This window comes from Hoplias malabaricus, chromosome 8 (genome assembly GCF_029633855.1).
Source record: "Hoplias malabaricus isolate fHopMal1 chromosome 8, fHopMal1.hap1, whole genome shotgun sequence".
Lineage (NCBI taxonomy): Eukaryota > Metazoa > Chordata > Actinopteri > Characiformes > Erythrinidae > Hoplias > Hoplias malabaricus.
In genome coordinates, this window is record NC_089807.1 from 26,944,231 (window position 1) to 26,966,992 (window position 22,762).

Genomic DNA, 22,762 nt, shown 5'->3' on the forward strand with positions numbered 1-22,762 from the left:
AAGAGAGTGCGAGAGAGTGGGAAAGAGAGCAAGAGAGAGAGAGAGCGCAAGAGAAACAGAGCAAGTGTGAGAGATAGAAAGAGTGCGAGAGAGAGCAAGTGCTAGAGAGAAAGAGAGAGAGCAAGAGAGTGTGAGAGAAAGAGAGTATGAGAGAGAAAAAGAGAGTTCAAGAGAGAGCGAGAGCGTGAGAGAGGGAGAGCAAAAGAGAGCAAGTAAGAGAGACATCCCATCTGATCACATTTCACACACAGGTACACACTTTCAGAACTCCCAGGACTGATGCAGTCAGACCCAAGGTAGTGAAAAGTTTGCTCAAACTTACAAACTAACAACAGTCAGAAAAAAGCAGAACAAGCTTGAGGCTTCCTGCAGGGATGTGTGAGCTTCAGTAACCAAATATAATAACATGATGTGGCATATCCACCTCAGTAGTAACAGAGAGTCCGTACGTGACATTTCCTTCCTTTTAAGAAAGGTGCAAAAAAAAAGGTCTATAAAACAATGTATCATGAATCAAAATATAAATAAAATATTGCTTTATATGTATACAATAAATAAACAAATATGAACGTCAGTTATTAGTTAGTTAACTAGACATTGTGAACACTTAAATATGCACAGCACAAGAAATAAAGGGGCCACATTCCAGTAACATCAGTTTATGACACATTTTTAATGTTAAGTGCAAATTAATGTATGTACTTTTTAACATGCAGATAACATTTTACCAAAATATTTTTTGATTATGTTAATCTACCCCAATATACAATATACAATGCTCCTGTACTATTCTGGCAGACAGAATAGCAATCAATTGAATATTACTAATTAATATAACTGTGGGTTCTCTTATATTTTCTTTTTTTGTATACTTTTGTCATTACCTATCCCCTTAATTCACTACATATTGGTTTCTCACTGTAAGAAAGACGCTAGCCAAGTATGGTAAGTGGCTCCTTTTGAAATGCAGCATGGTATTGATTTCCTGCATTGTCCCTAGACTTTAAAATACAGTTGTGAAATGTAATGTAGTTCCTTAAAAATAACAACGCAACCTGTAACAGAAAAGGGTTCTATATGGCGGCAAACAGGGTTCTTCTATTGTTAAGATGTAAAGTTTGTTACAATAGAAAAACCTTTTTTGGTGCCATATAGAATTCTTTTCTAAAAGGTACTTTATGGAACCATCTATAGCACATTCTCCATCAATCTGAAGAATCCCTTCACGATGCAAACAACCCTTTAATCATGCAAAAGGTTCTTCAAGTGTTCAGGGTTCTATATTGAACCATCTTCTTTAATAAATGACCTCTGTAGAACAATGATTTTATAAAGGCCAACCTGTACCTCAAATCAGACAGTTTGGGATAAGGGAGATATTAAACACCTTTCTGCTTAAAAAACAGAACCTTCTGACTCTTCTGTCAGGGAAAGACCGAGTGGTCTAAATGCAGCACAGTTCAGAAATAGTCTGCAGGACTGTGTGGTCCAAATTCCCCCCTTTTAATAGCAAAATAATGTTCTTGTTTCACACCTTTTTTCCTCATTTATGATTTTTTAACAAATTCAGATTATATAATTTTGTAAGAATTGTATGAAGAACATAGTAATATATACAGAATTCTGGCATGAGTGCATGTTTCTGGTCTTCATGATTCCATAACATTTCACAGAAGCTGACCCAGTCTACCTTGAGGCTTTGGTCAATACCACTTTATTAACATTCAGTCAATGCAGAGAAGTACTGAGAATCCCTGGAAACCCGATTCAGGTGTGGATGCTCTGGTTTTACAAATCAGCCAAATCAAGAATGCAGCACATACCTGGGCCATTATTTGTTGTTTAGATTTGACCAGGAAAAACAAAAAGCCAGCTTATTAAAAGTTTGCAGATTAAACTGGATTCAAAATCATTCACTGAACATTACAAGAGTGTGAACTGTCTAAGAAAACTTTTCAGTTCTCAAAGTAAACTATGCAGAAAGTCTAATATAATACATCACTGCTGCTACTCATTTTTTAGTTACTGATTACAGATCACTGTATTAAATAAATAAATTGAAAAATACCCTACATATACAGGCATGCTGACTGTTTTAAACAATGTTTCCATTTTTATACAAAAAAAAATACCCTTTAAGTTACATCTCATCTTGTAGATGTTTTATGTTCAGGAGTGCAGGATAATTTTGCAAGTTTTACTGTATAAAAAATAAGGAAGATATGGCCACCCCCTCGAAAGGCTCCCTAAAAGCTAGCTGCTAGGGTATAAACTTAAATCTGGTTTGGCTATTTCTGTAGTTTTTGGTGCTAATTTTCTTTTTCTTTAATATTAATGGGGGAAAAGAAAAATCTAATATGCCATGACTGTAGCACTAAGCACCTTTTATGCCATTTGTTCCAATATGTTGAATTTATCAATGGATATTAAGATAATGAATTTTAAAACAAACTTTAATAAAATGTAAAAAGGTTAAAAAGTAGTATTGTCTGAGAATGTGTGAGAAGAACTAGGGCATCTGAGAGAGACAGGAGAGAGGAGAGAGGAGAGAGGGGGGAGGGGGGAGAGAGAGAGCGAGAGCGAGAGAGAGAGATGAGTTTGTGTCTGTTTGTTGGCTCTGTACCGACTCCCCTGGTCTAGCCTACATTCAGAGTGTAAGAGTGTGTGTGTATGTGTGTGTGTGCACTTGCAGCTGCATCATCAATCATGCAAATGGCCTTCCTGACAAGCGCTTTATAACACTTAAGAAACACTGACACTCCTACAGAGAGAGTGTTCAGATGTGAGTGTGAGCATGGGATGTTGGAGTGCAGTGTTTCGAGCTTTGTGACTGAGGACTGAGGAGTGGGCTGTGATCTCACATACACAAAAACAAATACAAACACTCAGAAAAAAACAAAGTCACACAAAACTAATGGAGCAATGCAAAAGAGGGTCACTAAAGAATACCAAGTAGAGCCCATTCTACGATTACTGATATTCTTCAACTATGGACTGTGTATGAGGCGGTGATTCATTCAGTGGCACTGCAAAAAATACATTTAAACCCATTTCCTGCGTAGTACACAGGTTAGAAATTAGGTTTTAAAAAAATAAGGGGTTTTGGGCAAAGAAATCTGAATTCACTAATTTCATAAAATAGGGCGGCATGATGGTGCAGCAGGTAGTGTCGCAGTCACACAGCTCCAGGGATCTGGAGGTTGTGGGTTAGAGTCCCCACTCCTGATGACTGTCTGTGAGGTGTTTGGTGTGTTCTCCCTTGTCCATGTGGGTTTCCTCCAGGTGCTCCGGTTTCCTACCATGCTCCAAATACACATGTCGGTGATTGGATTGGTGACTCAAATGTGTCCATAGGTGTGAGCATTTCAGTGAATGTGTGTATTGCCCTGTGAAGGTCTGGCGCTCCCTCCAGGGTGTGTTCCCTCCCTGCGGCCAATGATTCTGGGGTAGGCTCCGGACCCACCACCACCCTGAACTGGATAAGCAGTTACAGATAATGAATGAATTAAAGAAATTTCATAAAATATGAAGCAAATCAGTTTATTGTTTTAAGTGTTCACTCTATTATATTTTATAACTCCGTTTCTTAACCTGGGGATTGTGACACATTTGTGGTTTTGATGTAGTCCCGGGGAGACACAAATATAGTTCTACAAAAGACAGATGCACACTGATGTGCAGCCCTCTTCTGGGGGGGTGGTGAAAGGAAGTGTGGTTTGAGGAGGTGACACACATGGTTAACTATCCATTAGTTATCCTGTGTGTCATCATTCTTCACTAACCTTACCATTCAAGTCCCACTCGGGGTGAATGTCTGTGAGAAGTTTGGTGTGTTCTCCCCGTGTCCGCATGGGTTTCCTCTGGGTGCCCCGCTTTCTTCCCACGGTCCAAATGTACACGTTGGTAGGTGGACTGGCTACTCAAAAGTGTCCATAGGCGTGAGTGTGTAAGTAAATGCGTGAGTGTGTCTCACAGCAAAGGACTGGTGTCACCACCTGCATGTCACGCAATCTATGCCAATAAACATGACAACAACACAGCGAAATTTTAAATTATAGCAGCATTGTAAGATTGCATGAGACGAGTAGCCTAATGTGGCAGCAAGTGGAGGCTATTTGGTTGGATCTTTTTCTCAAAATAAATGTTGTGCTGAAATTTAGTCAACAAAGATAATTTAACCGACATACATGAGATATAACGAGAGGATTTTTCCCCAGGAAAATACAGGGCAAACAAAAACTGCTTTCGCCTCACGTATGTGTGCCATCCAGTATGAAATAAAAAGCATCAAAGCATGGTTCTGTCACTCATTGCAAGGCTTCTGGTGTGAAACTGACATTATTTTTCATTTTCTAATAATATTTATGGCCATAATTGTGCCTTCCAATGTTGCTTTTAAAATCATGTGTATTAAAAAAAGAAATGCGCCTTTGCAGCAGTAACTACATCTAAACCGCTAGCAAGGTTTCTATTAGAGCTGGAATATTGTTCTGAGGATTAGATAGCACCGAATGAGAAGTCAGGTGCTAATGCGTAATGATTAGTTCTGGATGTCAAATGACATATCTCTCTAGGATAACATACTTTCATACTTTTTTTTACACATTTGGCTCACACCCGACTTAAGGCCCAGCTGCTCCAGAGTGTAAGAATATTCACAAATTTGTATTGTTTTCACCTTCTGCTCACACAGCCACTGAGAATCTCTGTGGTGTCAGCCAATCCTGACTGACTGCAAAACTATTTATTCACTCAAATTATAATGACACCATAGGAATTTTTTTTAACAGTTAGTTTTTTTTTTGTTTTTTTTGTCTTTGTCTTTTGTCAACCAAATCTCACACACACACAAATCCACACACCTGTATAAAGGGCACACCAGAGCGCTCGATGGCCACCACTCCAACAGTCTGACTCAGCTCGAGGTCCAGGATGAGGATCTCTCTGGGGTACAGCAGCAGCATGTGATTCCTCTTTGAGGGCATGTAGGACAGCTGGAGACAGTCATTCAGTGTCACTGCTTCTGCCCTTAACACACACACACACAAACATATGGACACAAACTTAATATTTTACCCAGAAATATTCCAAAAGGACACTATGTTTTATTTTTGAGTTATGAGAACCTTAATGCCAGGTATTGGTTTTCGAGGGGCTAAGGGGCTTTGTACAACTCTATGCCAACACTAGGCATTAACGTGACCTTAGGCTTGTGTGAAGCTACTCCAGAGTATTCAATCTAATTTTATGCTTTTCTGTGTAGATTATACAAGCTGTATTAGTACAGGTTATCAGCAACAAATGCACATTTACTTGAACTAAATTCACTAATTACGCTACACCGATCGACCATAACATTATGAACACCTCCTTTTTTCTACACTCATTCTGCATTATCTCAGCTCCACTGACCACACAAGGACTTTGCTGTCCAATGATTATAGACTGAAGTCCAATAGTTGTTCTGCATACTTTTACCCTGTCCTGCAATGTTCAGGACCACCAGAGAGCAGGTATGATTTGAGTGGTGAATCATTCTCAGTGCTGCAGTGGTGTGTTAGTGTGTTGCACTGGTACAAGTAGGTCAGACACAGCAGTGCTACAGGAGTTTTTAAACACTGTGTCCACTCATTGTCATTAGGTCATCTGTTACAGCACAGTTCATCAGTGGAAACAGGATGCTGTTGGCTGGATATTTTTGGTTGGTGGACTATTCTTAGTCCAGCAGTGACACAGAGAGGTTTAAAAATCTCAGGCAGCACTGGTGTGTCTGATCCACTCATACCAGCACAACACACACCAACAAACCTCCACTGTATCACTAAGAATGAGCTACCACCCAAATCATACCTGCTCAGTAGTGGTCCTCTGGGGGGGATCCTGACTGTTGAAGAAAATGGAGAAGAGGGCAAACAAAGCATGCAGAACAACAAAAGGGATTTCAATTTGTAACTGTAGAACAACAACGTCCTCCTGTAGGGTCAATGGAGTTGAGAAAATGGACAGAAACAAGGAGGTGGCCATAATGTTACAATTGATCTGTGTATAATTCATAGTTATATAATAAGTAGTCATAAATTATATAGATATAATTGCTAGTGTGAAAATCCTTTCTGATGCGTTAAAATGATGGTCAAAGCCTCATAGCTTTTCCCTTCTTTACTGTAGCTGATTTGCTGCAGAAAATCTAATAATGGCTTCAAAGACAAGTAATTCTGCATGTGTGCAGTCATGATAAAATTCAGTGACTGCTGTAAAGGCTAAAAATCTAACAGAAATATAACTAACTCACAGCCAACCTTATTTACAACCAGACTGAGTAACATCATTAAAACCTGGTTAGAACCACCAGCAAAAATATTTCATAAAGCTCAGGGTGAGTCTCCAGAAGTCTTCTATGCCACTGCACCATATAAGAGACAGATCACTCAAATCAGCTCTGTATGACATATGTGCCACTGAGACGAAATAGAAAAACATCCACCACACATCCATCTCCTCAAATCGACCAGAGGCCACAATCACAAGAACACATAAATGTGCTCACATTGTATACTGCAAATTCTAAAATAAAAATTAGAACAAGTATATTACTCTCTGTATATTCTAGAAATATCTGACAGAGATGTGGAGGGAGAGATAAGAGAAAATAGATTTGGGGAACAGCAGGATTTTGTTGTTGTGAGCATATCTGGTGTGATAAACAATAAATCATTTTGTAACTATAGTAACTACAGTATGTATTATGTAGCTTGGGTATACATACTGAATTGTTTGTTATTACATATATAACATACAAGAGCTTGTATCTGCACATCAGCCACTAGCAATGTCCCCTAGCACTGGACTGTGAAACAGCGGAACTGTGTTCTATGGAGGGATGTCCTTCACAAGTGTAGAAGAATTAGTAATTGGCATATATTCATATATTTCTCTTATGAATAGAAGTGCTCATTCTGGGGGAAAAAAAAGCTGAAGAGCTGCCAGAATGTCAAATATAACAGATTTTAATAGAAATTCTTCTTTAGCAAATAACATTAATTTACAGTTGTGACAAATGCAATTTAGTCTAAGACTAGGTAGGCTGTGTGTCAAGAAAGCTTCTAGTTAAACAAATCACAAAGTGCCCAGAAAATATCCTAAAACATGTAACTTGCTCAACAAGCAGTAAGTTCTAGTCTCCGACCAAAATACAGAGCATGTACTTGCTTCAAATATTTAAAACAGACATAGTGGCAGTGATGAAAGCGTTAATGTCCATACAGCTCACAAACAGAATTGGTAAAATAATCCAAACAAAAGAGGAATCACAAAGAGCTTATAAATATCACAAAAGAATAAAACACTTTTGTGCATTGAGGAACTTGGGTATCCTTCAGTTTTGGGAGTGCCACAAAGATGACGTGTCCAGTAATCACAAACCTGCCAACATATCGATGCTGTACAAAGAAAAACATATACAAAAAAATATTTTTACAGGAGAAGTAAAAAACATTTACCCTTTTCTTAACTTTTATTGGAAGCCAATGTAAAAAGATTATTGGAGCATTTCTTATTTGTCCATTCATCATGAAATTGCCACACAATGTGAAGAACAGCTTCTGTGTTCGATACATGTTTTTCTTTGGACAGAGACAATATATGGATTCTCTTGACACACATTCTTTTTTTTCTGTTAACACCAACGTGACCTTTCTATTGTCATTCTTTCATGCTGCCTACAGAGTAGAGTAAGCATTCCAAACCCTGTGTTATCTTTCTAGTTCAAGGTGCAAAATACAAGATGTCTCGAGGGGGTCCAGGACCCACTAATTTAACTTTAGGACCCCCTGAAAGCCAAATAAGGGGTGGGGGATGTTTTTAACAAATATTAAAAACATTAACCATTAACCCCACTGAGTGTGCAAAAAAAAAAAAAGCCTAAATGTAAATTCAAGAAGAGAAAAGGGGGAAAAAAAAACCCACAGCCTGCGGCATATTATCTTAAGCATTGCCACCATCTTCCATGTTATCACAAAAGCAGTCATATATATATATATGATATATATATATATTCACAAACACACGCGCACACACACACAGGGGTTGGACAATGAAACTGAAACACCTGGTTTTAGACCACAATAATTTATTAGTATGGTGTAGGGCCTCCTTTTGCAGCCAATACAGCTTCAGTTCATCTTGGGAATGTGACATATACAAGTCCTGCACAGTGGTCAGAGGGATTTTAAGCCATTCTTCTTGCAGGATAGTGGCCAAGTCACTACATGATGCTGGTGGAGGAAAACGTTTCACCACTCTTGCTGTGTGTATTGGTGCATAGTCATCCTGATACACGGCACCGCATTCAGGACACAATGTTTTTACCATTGGAGGCACATGGTCCTCCAGAATGGTTGGATAGTCCTTGGCAGTGACGCGCCTATCTAGCACAAGTATTGGGCCAAGGGAATGCCATGATATGGCAGCCCAAACCATCACTGATCCACTCCCATGGATGTGGGGAAAACAGTAAAGGTGGACTCTTTAGAGAACAATACATGTTTCACACTGTCCACAGCCCAAGAATTGCGCTCCTTGCACCACTGAAACCGACGTTTGCCATTGGCATGAATGACCAAAGTTTTGGCTATAGCAGCCCAGCCGTGTATATTGACCCTGTGGAGCTCCCTACGGTCAGTTCTGGTGGAAACAGGAGATTTGAAGTGCACATTTATTTCTGCCGTGATTTGGGTACAATCCAAGTTAGCACCCGAACATCCCTTTCAGACAGCTTCCTCTTGCGTCCACAGTAATCCTGTTGGATGTGTTTCGTCCTTCTTGGTGGTATGCTGACATTACCCTGGATAACGTGGCTGATACATCACAAAGACTTGCTGTCTTGGTCACTGATGCACAAGCAAGATGTGCACCAACAATTTGTCCTCTTTTGAACTCTCGTATGTCACCCATAATGTTGTGTCCATTGCAATATTTTGAGCAAAACTGTGCTCTTACCCTGCTAACTGAACCTTCACACTCTGCTCTTACTGGTGCAATGTGCAATTAATGAAGACTGGCCACCAGGCTGGTCCAATTTAGCCATGAAAGATTTAATATTGAAGACACCTGGTGCCACACTCTATTCAGCCGATTAGCTCAAAACACCCTCAAAGGCCTTTAAGTGGTCTCTCAGTCTCGTTCTGTAGGCTACACAATCATGGGGAAGACTGCTGACTTGACAGTTGTCCAAAAGACGACCATTGACACCTTACACAAAAGCAGGGCAAGACACAAAATGTCACTGCTAAAGAGGCTGGCTGTTCACAGAGCTCTGTGTCCAAGCATATTAATAGAGAGGCAAAGGGAAGGAAAAGATGTGGTAGAAAATAAAACTGTACAAGCAATAGGTATAACAGCACCCTGGAGAGGATTGTGAAACAAAACCCATTCAAAATACTGGACTGCAGCTGGAGTCAGTGCTTCAAGAACCACCACACACAGATGTATGCAAGACATGGGTTTCAGCTGTCGCATTCCTTGTGTCAAGCCACTCTTGAACAAGAGACAGCGTCAAAAGTGTCTCGCTTCCAAAAAAGACTGGACTGCTGCTGAGTGGTCCAAAGTTATGTTCCTCTGATGAAAGTAAATTTTGCATTTTCTTTGGAAATCAAGGTCCCAGAGTCTGGAGGAAGAGAGGAGAGGCACAGAATCCACGTTGCTTGAGGTCCAGTGTAAAGTTTCCACAGTCAGAGATGGTTTGGGGTGTCATGTCATCTGCTGGTGTTAGTCCTCTGTGTTTTCTGAGGTCCAAGGTCAATGCAGCCATAAACAAGGAAGTTTTAGAGCACTTCATGCTTCCTGCTGCTGACCAACTTTGTGGAGATGCAGATTTCATTTTCCAACAGGACTTGGCACCTGCACACAGTGAAAAAGCTACCAGTACCAGGTTTAAGGACCATGGTCTCCCTGTTCTTAATTGGCCAGCAAACTCGCCTGACCTTAACTCTATCTATGAGGTATTGTGAAGAGGTAGATGAAATACACCAGACCCAACAATGCAGAAGAGCTGAAGGCCACTATCAGAGCAACCTGGGCTCTCATAACACCTGAGCAGTACCACAGACTGATCGACTCCTTGCCGTGCCACATTGCTGCAGTAATTCAGGCAAAAGGAGCCCCAACTAAGTATTGAGTGCTGTACATGCTCATACTTTTCAATTTTCAGTTGGCCAGCATTTCTAAACAAAAAAACAATTTTTTTTTTTGTATTGGTCTTAAGTAATATAATCTAACTTTGAGATACTGAATTTAGGGTTTTCATTAGCTGTCAGTTAAAATCATCATATTGAAAGAAATAAACACTTGAAATATATCAGTCTGTGTGTAATGGAGTATATATACAAGTTTCACGTTTTGAAAGGAATTACTGAAATAAATCAACTTTTTCATGATATTATAATTTTATGACCAGCACCAGTGAGAGCACCAATGACACACACACACACACGTGTACATTCACTCAAAATTTATGAGCTCCACTTATCATACAGGAGCACTATGTAGTTCTAGAATTATAGGACACCCACAGGGCCACCACAGAGCACGTATGATTTAAATGTTGAAATATACTCAAGGCTGCAGTGACATTGATGCAAATGTGTAGTGTGTACTGTGATTGTACAAACCGGATTCCAAAAAAGTTGGGACACTAAACAAATTGTGAATAAAAACTGAATGCTATGATGTGGAGATGGCAAATGCCAATATTTTATTCGTAATAGAATATAGATGACAGATCAAAAGTTTAATCTAAGTAAATGCAACATTTTAAAGGAAAAATATGTTGATTCACAATTTCACAGTGTCAACAAATCCCAAAAAAGTTGGGACAAGTAGCAATAAGTGGCTGGAAAAAGGAAATTGAGCATATAACGAACAGCTGGAAAACCAATTAACACTAATTAGGTCAATTGACAACATGATTGGGTATAAAAGGAATTTCTCAGAGTGCCAGTGTCTCTCTGAAGCCAAGATGGTAATAGGATCACCAATTCCACCATTGTTGCACAGAAACATAGTGCAGCAATACCAGAATGGTGTTATCCAGCGTAAAATAGCAAAGACTTTTAAGTTATCATCACCAACCGTGCATAACATCATCAAAAGATTCAGAGAATCTGGAACAATTGCTGTGCGTAAGGGTCAAGGCCGTAAAACTCTACTGGATGCTCGTGATCTCCGGGCCCTTAAACATAATAATATAACAGAATGGGCTCAGGAATACTTCCAGAAAGCATTGTCAGTGAATACAATCCACCGTGCCATCCGCCGTTGCCAGCTGAAACTCTACAGTGCAAAGAGGAAGCCATTTCTAAGCAAGCTCCACAAGCTCAGACGCTCAGAAGCTTTGCACTGGGCCAGGGGTCTTTTAAAATGGAGTGTGGCACAAAGGAAGATTGTTCTGTGGTCAGATGAGTCATGATTTGAAGTTCTTTATGGAACACTGGGACGCAATATCATCTGGACCAGAGAGGACAAGGATAACCCAAGTTGTTATCAATGCTTCGTTCAGAAGCCTGCATCACTAATGGTATGGGGTTGCATGAGTGCTTGTGGCATGGGCAGCTTGCATGTCTGGAAGGGCACCATTAATGCAGAGAACTATGTTCAGGTTCTAGAACAACATATGCTCCCATCTAGACGTCATCTCTTTCAGGGAAGACCCTGCATTTTTCAACAAGATAATGCCAGACCACATTCTGCAGCAATCACATCATCATGGCTACGTAGGAGAAGGATCTGGGTACTGAAATGGCCAGCCTGCAGTCCAGATCTTTCACCTATAGAGAACATTTGGCGCATCATAAAGAGGAAGGTGCGACAAAGAAGGCCCAAGACAACTGAACAGAGCATTCCTATTTCTAAACTTGAGAAACTGGTATCCTCTGTCCCCAGACGTCTGTTGAGAGTTGTAAGAGGAAGGGGGGATGCCACACAGTGGTACAAAATGGCCTTGTCCCAACTTTTTTGGGATCTGTTGACGCCATGAAATTTTGAAACAACATATTTTTCCCTGCGGCGTGCGGCACTACTGGAGTTTATACATTCTCTAATAATTTTCATGTGTTCATTTAGCCCACACATTACAGTAAAAACTAAAACATATGTTACATGAGTGATAAAATTATTTCTATTCTTTTTTTAAAAGAAACATATTGGATTTGTTTTTTTTTTCTATTTTTTTAATGCAACATCCTTTTAGTACATGTACTAAGTAATAAATCATACTAATCCAGTGCCTGTCACACACAAACCAAACCACTAGTCGCTGCCTATGGATGTGCTCTACACAGATTTCTTTACTGGCAGCCATAAGAAATCTATCAGTTTTAATTTGTTGTCTTTTTTTGATGCCAGTCTGCAAGCTGGATCTCGTATCATTTGTGTTACCATTTACTGACAGGTCCTATTTCACAGTGGCAACACTCAGCAGGCTTAATGCATGGCACTCTCACAGACCTGTAGCCAAGGCCTAGATTACACCCATCCACTAACACAATGAGCAGTAGTGGCAGCCTAATGGACGGCTGGGCAGGTTCTTTATGTGGAGATCCATCAAAGTCGATTCCGTAAATAAACCACACCAATCCGCCTCCACTGCAGAGACCATGGGAAGCACTGAGATGTGGGCAAGTATATTGGGTCATTAAAAAGAAACGATAGGGCCTTGCGTTCAAAGTGTGCAGAGGGTGGGTTGTGGGAATCAAACCGAGGGTGTGTCTCTAAAGCTTCTGCTGATCAATGATGCAGGACAAAACCTCCTGCGGATATGGTACAAAGGCAGGGAGAGTGGTGAGGAGAAAGAGTGAAGACAATAACAAGCAGATGCAAATGAAGAAGAACAGAGGAATATGAGCATCAAAAAAAGAGAAGGGAGTAATGGAGGCAGAATACCAGAAAAGATTGTTGCCTCAGTAATGCTGCCTGGACAAGGATTTTATTGCAGACATTTTTAATAGGGGACCACATTAAAAAATTGCCTTACTTCTGCTATGTACAGTACAAGGTGGGTGTGAAGTGATGGCCGGTGGCATCTTCAGATACTCTCTCAAATATTTTTAATTAACAGTACTAAAATCCTAGTTACGCGACATAACTGCCCAGTGGCTTCATTTATAAAAGGGTTCTGAGTCAATAGCTTTTCTTTATTTTTATTAAGTACAACAGACCAAAAAAAACCCCATAAAAATAGAGAATAGATTAGAAAACAAAGCCATATTCATTTAACATAATTAAGTCAAGATATAACTGCTTACAGCATCTTGTAGGAGACAAAGAAGACACTATATTGTATTTGCTTAACCACCCATTAATATAATATTCCTATTAACATAAATATTCCCATCAAAACTACAATGACTTGTCCTAGGGCCAAAAGAAAGAGCACAAACAGCCAAGCACAATGACACCTGCACAGCAAAGGGAGGCCACTCTTCAATGAACTCTCTGTGATGGAGGGACATGAATTTACTGGCTGTTACAGGCAGAGAAAACAATGCTTGTTCAGTAGAGCATGAGGTCTCCAGTGAACAATTTTTAAAGCATTAGCAGTCTGGATCAGCTCCCAGAGCCTGGACTACTGCTTCTTCCCTGTAGTATGGGGTCATTTTCAATTGAACAAAGACATAAAATAACCATAGATTTCTGCAGCCAAATAATAGCATTTCTTGATTTTCTAAGTACACAACCCTCATATTTTGTGAGATATTAAATTATAATAATGGTTTAATTGTTGCATTTAATGCTACATTCATATAGCAGATAAAGTGGTTCAAAACTGATCTTTTTTTTCATAAGTGACACAGATGACGTTTTCATATTAGATTTGGGCCACTTTCAAATGTGGTATCAAAACCAGATCCATATCCGATTTGTGGCAATACTATACAGCCAGAATGGAATTATAGGTATTTATGGAATGGACATGGACAGTTCAAAGAATTTTTCTTGTTAAAATAATACAATAAGAGATTTTTTTTTGGGGGGGGATTACTTAAACTTGTGTCATGTCACTCATTTATGTAGCTATAAACCTTGTGGAAACAGGTATTAAACAACACACACACACACACACATACACATGCACATGCACATGCACATGCACGTACATGTACATGTACACATACAAAAACATACACTGATCATCCATTCATTCATTCATTCATTTAACCATTCATTCATTCTTTGTCTGTGACTGCTTATACAATTCAGGGGCGCAGTGGGTCATTAGCCTACCCAGAATCACTGGGCAACACAGAGCAGGTATGATTGGTTAGTGGATCATTCTCAGCAGTGCAGTGTCACAGATTTGATTGAGGTGTTGGTGTTAGTGTGTGTTGCACTGGTATAAGTGGATCTGAGTTTTATATGCTGTTTCCACTCATCATCCACACTATTACACACTTTAGACAAAGTATGCAGAGCAGCAGATGGACCACAAATTGACATTGAGTGTAGCAGTCATACTTTTATGGCTGACTGGTGTAGGTGTGGGTATATACAGACAATATCAATTTGGGGGAAGAAAAAAAAAAACACTTAATTTCCCTTAGAAAAATGTGTAAACAAAATTTGATGCCACAAAATAAAATGTGAGTTGACCAGTGGTTTCACATGTCTTTGATGACAAGTAAAAATCATTCTTCGCATGCAATGTGACACAATCCATAGTTGCATTTATGGTGCCTTTAAGACTAAAGACAAAGTAAAATAAAGATCTGGTAGGCGCAGACATTTTGGTTCAAAATTGTGCAAAGTGTTTCTACTACTTTACTGTTTTAAATGAAATGAGTAGACACTGGCTTGACTGAAGAAAAAGTTATAATTTTCTCACATTGATGGTTTATCTGATGAAAATAATGAATATATGAATAATGATATACATGTTACCATACAATATGACTCCAGGAAACATGACATCAACATCTAAGATGACCAAGATTTCAGCTGCTGCATCATATTAAGAAGTTTAAGTACTCACGTAGGTTTCTCATTGGTGATGAGCACTTTGACCTTGTTGAGAGCCTTCTTGGCTCCAGTGGGCTGGACAGCAGCAGGTTTGCTGTGGGCGGGGCTAGAGTGGGGACTTGCAATATAAACTTTCTTGCCACCACTTCCTGGAGCCTTGGAGGGGGAGAAGTCTGTGATGAAGACAATTCCCTCACTGGTCAGCACTGAAAGAAAAAAAAAATTATAAGAGACTGTAAAACCTCACCACCATTAAAAATGTTTTCTTTTCTTGCTTTTCATAAACGTGCGGTTCCTAATAATGTTGTTTCCCTCATGTTTATTACTCATATTTACTGGTTTGAAAATTTGAATTATTTTGTGCCAATATTTTCTGTTTAGCAGCATGTTAAAAATTGTATAAGAATGTAGATAATGAGATTCCACGTGCTAAATAATAATAATAATAATAAAACTATTTAAACAGCACTTTTCATACATCAAGGATACACCTCAGTGGTTTACAGTAAATAGTTATAAGAAAAATATTAAACAATATTTCTTTCAAACAAATAAAACAAATATTAATATTAACAACTATAATAGTAATAATAACAATAAAACTATTTAAATAGCACTATTCATACATCAAGGATGCAGCTCAAAGTGTTTTACAGTAAATAGCTATAAAAACAAAGAGAAACTAGGAAAGCCTAGTTTAGCCGGACCCCCATTAGCCATATGGCCATTGTCACAGAGGTTTTTCTGGCATTTCAAAAACAGGAAAGCCCAGAAATAATCTTTTCATTGGAAGGTCTAGAGAAGTTTTGGAGCTTCATATCAATGTCTATGTTTAAAATAATAACATATAATAGACTATAAAATTAGTTTATTACTTGTTTTTGAACATTTCTAAAGCCAAGCACCTTAACATTTTATCAACCAAGTCATCTACACTTGATAAAGGAACAGGGCATCGCTGGAACTAGTTATTTATTACTGACTTACATTTCTGTAAGCGTCCGACTGATAAAACGGTGGACGGTGGACCTACAGTGCTGAAGCGACACGAGTGTGTCCCAATTCAGCTCTCTGACCCCTTGAACACGCATTTTTTAGGTCCCTAAAAGAGTACTTGTCCAGGAAAAAGAGGACCTCTAGTCACCGCCGAACGGTTCCAAATTTAGTTCACGAACTGGAATGTGAAATATAGCTGAACTAACAATAGATGGTGTAGTGGCACCACCTTAATTTCTCTCTGTGAAATACGGCTAAATGAACTGTTCCAACTCCTGCATGCGTGTTTCAACATTAGGTGTCAGTCAGTCAGAAAGCACATATGCCTCTTCTAGGCCGGCCCGGCAGGCGGTCCGGCAATAAAATATTATATTAAAAGAAAAATATAATAATAATTATGGAATGGATAAAATTAAAAACAAGAAATAAAAGCATCCAGTTAATTATACAGTGGATATAAAAAGTCTACACACCCTTGTTAAAATGCCAGGTTTAGTGATATAAAAAAATGAGACCAAGGCAAATCATTTTGGAACATTTTCTACCTTTAATGAGACCCATAACCTGTACATCTCAATAAAAAAACTGAAATCTTTAGGGGGAAGAAGTTAAAAATAATAATAATAATAATAATAATAATAATAATAATAATGTGGTTGCATAAGTGTGCACACCCTTGAATTAATACTTTGATGAAGCACCTTTTGATGTTATTACAGTACTCAGTCTTTTTGAGTAGGAGCCTATCAGCATGATCTTGACTTAGCAATAATTGCCCACACTTCTTTGCAAAAACGCACCAAATCTGTCAGATTGCGGGGGCATCTCCTGTGTACAGCCCTCTTCAGATCACCCCACAGATTTTCAGAGATTCAGATTTGTGCTCTGGCTGGGCCATTCCAACACTTTAATCTTCTTCTGGGAAAGCCATTCTTTGGTTGATTTGGATGTATGCTTTGGGTTGTTGTCTTGCTGAGAGATGAAATTCCTCTTCAGCTTCAGCTTTCTAGCAGAAACCAGAAGGTTTTGTGCCAGAATCGACTGGTATTTGGAACTGTTCATAATTCCTTCTACTTTGACTAAAGCCCCAGTACCAGCTGAAGAAAAACAGCCCCACAGCATGATGCTGCCACCAATATGCTTCACTGTGGGTATGGTGTTCTTTTGGTGATGTGCAGTGTTTTTTTGTGCCAAACATACCTTTTGGAATTATGGCCAAAAAGTTCAACCTAGGGGCACCTAGTGGCACAGCATGTAGTGTCGCAGTCACACAGCTCCAGGGACCTGGAGGTTGTGGGTTCAATTCCTGCTCCGGGTGACTGTCTGTGAGGAGTTTGGTGTGTTCTCTCCGTGTCTGCGTGGGTTTCCTCCGGGTGCTCTGGTTTCCTCCCACAGTCTAAAAACACTCGCTGGTAGGTGGATTGGCGACCACAAAGTGTCCGTAGGTGTGAGTGTGTGAGTGAATGTGTGTGTGTGTTGCCCTGTGAAGGACTGGCGCCCCCTCCAGAGTGTATCCCCGCCTTGCGCCCAATGATTCCAGGTAGGCTCTGGACTCACCGCGACCCTGAACTGGATAAGCCGTTACAGATAATGAATGTTCAACCTTGGTTTCATCAGACCATAACACATTTTCCCACATGCTTTTAGGAGAGTTCAAATGCGTTTTTTGCCAAATTTAGCTGGGCTTCGTAAGAAGAGGCTTCCATCTAGTCACCCTACCCCATAGCCCAGACAAATGAAGAATACAGGATATCATTGTCACATGTAGTACACAGCCAGTATGTGCCAGAAATTCCTGCAACTCCTTTAATGTTGCTGTAGGCCTCTTGGTAGCTTCCCTGACCAATTTTCTTCTTGTCATTTTTCATCCATTTTGGAGGGACGTCCTGTTCTTTGCAATGTCACTGTTGTCCTATATTTTCTCTACTTGATGATGACTGTCTTCACTGTGTTCCATGGTATATCTAATGCCTTGGAAATTCTTTTGTACCCTTCTCCAGACTGATAGCTTTTGACAATAAGATCCCTCTGATGCTTTAAGAGCCTCTGCGGACCATGGCTTTTGCTGTAAGACGCAACTAAGAAAATATCAGGAAAAGCCTACTAGAACAACTTAACTTGTTTGGGGTTAATCAGAGGCACTTTAAATGATGGCAGGTGTCCACTTATTCCTATTTAACAAGAGTTTGAATGTGATTTGTTCAATATATTTATATTGAAATAGCGATGGATGTCTCATCAGAGATACCTACGGCGCTGAAGCTGAGAGAGCCTTCTAGAAAATGTTTGATGAGACTATAGACCCCAAAAAGCACCTGGACTAAAATTTCAGAAGAATAATATCTGAAGTCTCCAAACTTACAAGCCAGATTGGAGGGTTCAAAAGGATCGAAAGAGAAGGAAAGGATGTTCTCTGCATAACTCTTCTTCCATAACTTGGTCCCTGTGTCTCCATTCCACATGATTATGTAATTGGGAGGGTGTACGGCCAAAAGCAGGTCACGGGATGCATCTTGATTCCACAACCAATCCATGTCTGGCAAAACAATGAGGAAGACATAAACAAATAATGAACTCTTCATTTCACATGAAGCCAAAAGTCACTGAACTGAGTATATTGTTTTAGGCTAGCTTTCATCCTGTGACATTCAAAAAGCAACATCAGCATCCATTTACCATGAATTTCAAAATAAATTAAAAAAAATCTAAAACTATATACTCGGACAATAATTGTGACTTTGTTTGTAAAAACACTATATAGCCTCACAATAATCCAGCAATAATATTAATGTCGTTTTGTGTCAAAAACAGTAATTAATCATTTACTGAAATTTGACACTCAGATTTTGTTTTGCTGCATAGAATGGGCATTTACAGAACCTATTATTCTCATTTATTCAATTGCATTAATTAGTTCCGAATGTGAAAATTATAAGGTGATGAATTCAGTGTGAAACAAGGCGAGTACAAGGTCAACGCTAAATATTGTTTCTAAGGAACTTGAGCTTTCCAGTTTGCTGTTGCTCTTGTTAGTTTCCTGCTCATTGGATTGCATAACTAATTTTGTCAAAAAATGTCAGAATGTTATGCATCTGGGCTTCTGTCTGGGAACGCAGAGATAAAGGATAATAAGAAGAGGCAGCTTCACAATTCTGAAGCGCCTGATCTATATATATATATATATATATATATATATATATATATATATATATATATATATATATATATATACACACACACACACACATACATATATATATATATATATAGGAAAACATAAATAACAAAATGGAATAACAAAAAACTGACTGGGTTGTTTTTCTCATAGTTTGTGGGTTGGCAGGAGGTCAAGATCCTGATATAAATGTGCTAATACACTATTCCCCCCTCCCCCACCCACCCCAAATATTATGTCCCCTCTAAGAACAAATTCACTAGCTCTTCCAGGTATTTTGTGGTAATTACAAATGCATGGGTACTTACAGAAAGGTATTTACAAGAAAGTTACCAAACCTAAAATTCCTATTTACAGAATGATGTAAAATTGTGTTCATTTGTATTTATTCTAATTTAAGTTTTCCAAGTATATTATTACTATCCATATTATTATTATTATTACTATCCATGAAATAAATATAGTTTGAAGTTATAATAATCACCTTGGATGGGTTTGGAGTGCTCTTGGATCTCGCAGTGAGGCATGCCACTCACCACATCCCACACAATGATTTTCCCTGCAGCATCAGCTGAGGCCAGCCTCAGGGAATAGGGAGAACTGAGGCTGTGGTGGTAATTCTCTCTGGACCATTTCACCTAAGAAAAAAATAGGGAACAAACAGATGAAAGGAGACTTAAAAGCAGATCCAGTAACAGCGGAAACGTTGACACAAAAACTCAGGAAGCCATTGAAACCAATGGAGCAGTACACAACCCAGTGGAGCAGGACTTTCTAAAAGACTCAAAGTGGCGGTGAAGCAACAAGCAGAGAATGCAGATAAATTGAACACGAAGCTTGAACAAGGCCCTGAACTGTAGCCATGTGCCAAGCACCAGGGTATGCCATATTCTTCCCATTTGTCCACTCGTTTACTCTAAGGTTGGCATTGAGGAATGAGCTGGCATGGCACCAGTTCGCTTTACAAGATTAAAGTGCACGGCGAGGTGAGAAATAAGTAACAGGAGGAGTGGTGCACTGCTGCTGATAAACGCAGTGTTGTTTATGGCTCATTACTCATGCGGTGAGCTCTAAACCACTGGCCACACACATCGGAAGAGCAACCAATGGCATACCATCCCTGGCCACTTTGCAGCTCTGAAAAAAACACCCATACCCAGGAGACTATTAACAAACTGGCTCCTGGCCATTGATGTTCATTATGCTCACTTTTTCTACCTAACTCCAGAATTTCATGAAAAAGTGTAACAATTTGTAGAAAGATACAAAGTGTGAAAAGGGGACTTTTTTTTTTTTTTTTTGCAGACGCTTTTATCCAAAGCGACTTACAAAAGAGGATCTAACATTCGAACTACAGCACAAATTATACAAAATACCTTACATTAAGTGCAATATGCCAGGAAGTAATAAGTGCATTAAAGAAAGACATTCAGTGCAAAAGATACTCTCGGAAGAGCTGGGTTTTCAATGATTTCTTGAATGAAGAGAGGGTTTCTGTTGCTCTGATAGTGCTTGGAAGCTCGTTCCACCAGCGTGGTACCAGAGATGAGAATAGCTTCAACTGACCTGTACGGGGGGTTGGTCGTGTTAGTAGGCGCTCCTTTGAGGAACGGAGAGGGCGGGCGCTAACGTATGGTTTTAAGAGTCTGTTGAGGTAGATGGGAGCAGAACCAGTGAATACTCTGAAGGCCATCATTAGTGATTTGAATTTGATGCGAGCAGCTAAGGGTAGCCAATGCAGCTCAACTAATAGGGGCGTGACATGTGCTCTTTTTGGTTGGTTGAAGACCAGGCGTGCTGCTGCATTCTGGATCATCTGTAGTGGTCTCACAGCACAGGCTGGAAGACCTGTCAGGAGGGCGTTGCAATAGTCTAGACGGGAGATTACTAACATCTGAACGAGGAGCTGTGTTGTATGTTGAGTTAGGTATGGCCTAATCTTCCTTATGTTGAATAGGGAGAAGCGGCACGATCGACATGGTCTAAGACAAATGTTATTTGCAACTTGAAACAGGCATGTAAGATTTGAAGCAGCTGCAATTACTGATGGATTTAGGAATGTATGGATACAGGTAGATTTTTGGGCAAATGCAGATATTACACATGTAAATATCTGTTGATGTTGATATACACATTTATATAATATCGAAAAATAAGATACACCAGATTAACATTACTGACACATATAACACTTATTTGCATAACATTTTAACAACGACCTGTACACAAAGAATAAAATGAAAGCAGTCTCCTAAGAAAATTGTTAGCCACATTTATTTAGCTAACAGTTTTTTACAGAGACTGCACACAGCTTTAAAACTTAAATTAACGATCTCTTCAAACTAATAAAAAAATGTATAATAAATAAATGAATGTTAGCGTTAAGCAAATAATTAACCCCAAGTACCAGTAGACCTGTAATAATCTTTAATCTTTAAACCTGATAATCTTTATAATGGCAATTATCTGCCAATACAGATATAATTTCGATATCATCGTGCATCATTAGATGGAATCCCACCTACGCAGAGGCCAACTGTGCTCTCATAGGTCCTATTCGTACGGATTAGTTTTACATGGGGAGCTAGGGTAATACGTCAATAAGTTATATGGGGATTTGCACTGGATAAGAAATAACAGAGATAGGAGTGGCTTCTTGATACACAGCAGAGCAACTAGATTTTTTTTTAGACTGTCACTACAGCTCTGAGAACAGCCCACCAACCAAAAACATCCATCCCTCAATGACATTGTCCCCCGATGATCTTTAGTCCTTCAAAATAGATAAGCGGTGAGACAATGGCAAAATAAACATAACACAATAAATACTAAGCCTTCACACAATTATGATAACTGATTTTATAACTGATGTTATAAACTTATAAATGACACATTAAACATTTTAAATGATTAGGATACATGTTTATAACACTGAAGGCTGGTAATTTGAAACAAACCTACCAGAAATTTCCCTACTCTGAGTTTTGTTGTTTTGTGGATTTGAACGTGGTGTGTCGTTCAGTAGTTAAGCTGAGCTTTGAACTTTAACCTTATGTTTCATTACTAAATACCTCATCCATTGCTTCTATTTTTGAGAAAACCCAATGAAAAACCCCTTTACCCTGGGATATGATGGAAAATTCACCCATGCAAATTTGAATGGGATTACTGCTCATTTTACAGTAGATTAAACACTAAGGAATCTTTCCTGCAACTGGAGTGCACACTCCAGAAAAATGGCAGAAAATGCCTATGGATGGGATAAAACCTACTGAGATACTCCAGTAATAATTACTTTTTCCCACATCCACATATAAAACTATTCCTGTCTGAATAGGGCTTTAGATTCCCAGGCTCTGATGACTGAAGATTCACCGGGGAATGAACCAGCAATGTCCCAGTGATAGGGCCAACATTTAGACTACTTGGCCACTCTATACCTCAGAATTAACCTTGAGGAGGGTAAACAGACTTCAGAGCCTTACCCATGATGAACCAACTTCACATTGTTGTCCCCCCACCCCACCATGATTCATCCTTCCTCTAATAAAAGTAATCATGTGTATGAGATTGCTTGGTGTT

The 22,762-nt window shown here is 39.2% G+C and overlaps 1 protein-coding gene across 1 annotated transcript in view; it reads right to left on the reverse strand.

Annotated features, from left to right (window-relative positions):
- wdr11 (WD repeat domain 11) overlaps positions 1–22,762 on the reverse strand; it is a 131,766-nt gene that overhangs the window by 103,984 nt on the left and 5,020 nt on the right. The window contains exons 3-6 of the mRNA XM_066678724.1: positions 19,665–19,818; positions 18,368–18,541; positions 15,023–15,215; positions 4,863–5,028 (exon numbers count right to left, since the gene is read on the reverse strand). Of these exons, the coding sequence (XP_066534821.1) occupies positions 4,863–5,028; positions 15,023–15,215; positions 18,368–18,541; positions 19,665–19,818 (687 nt within the window). The remainder of the gene's footprint in view (positions 1–4,862; positions 5,029–15,022; positions 15,216–18,367; positions 18,542–19,664; positions 19,819–22,762) is intronic.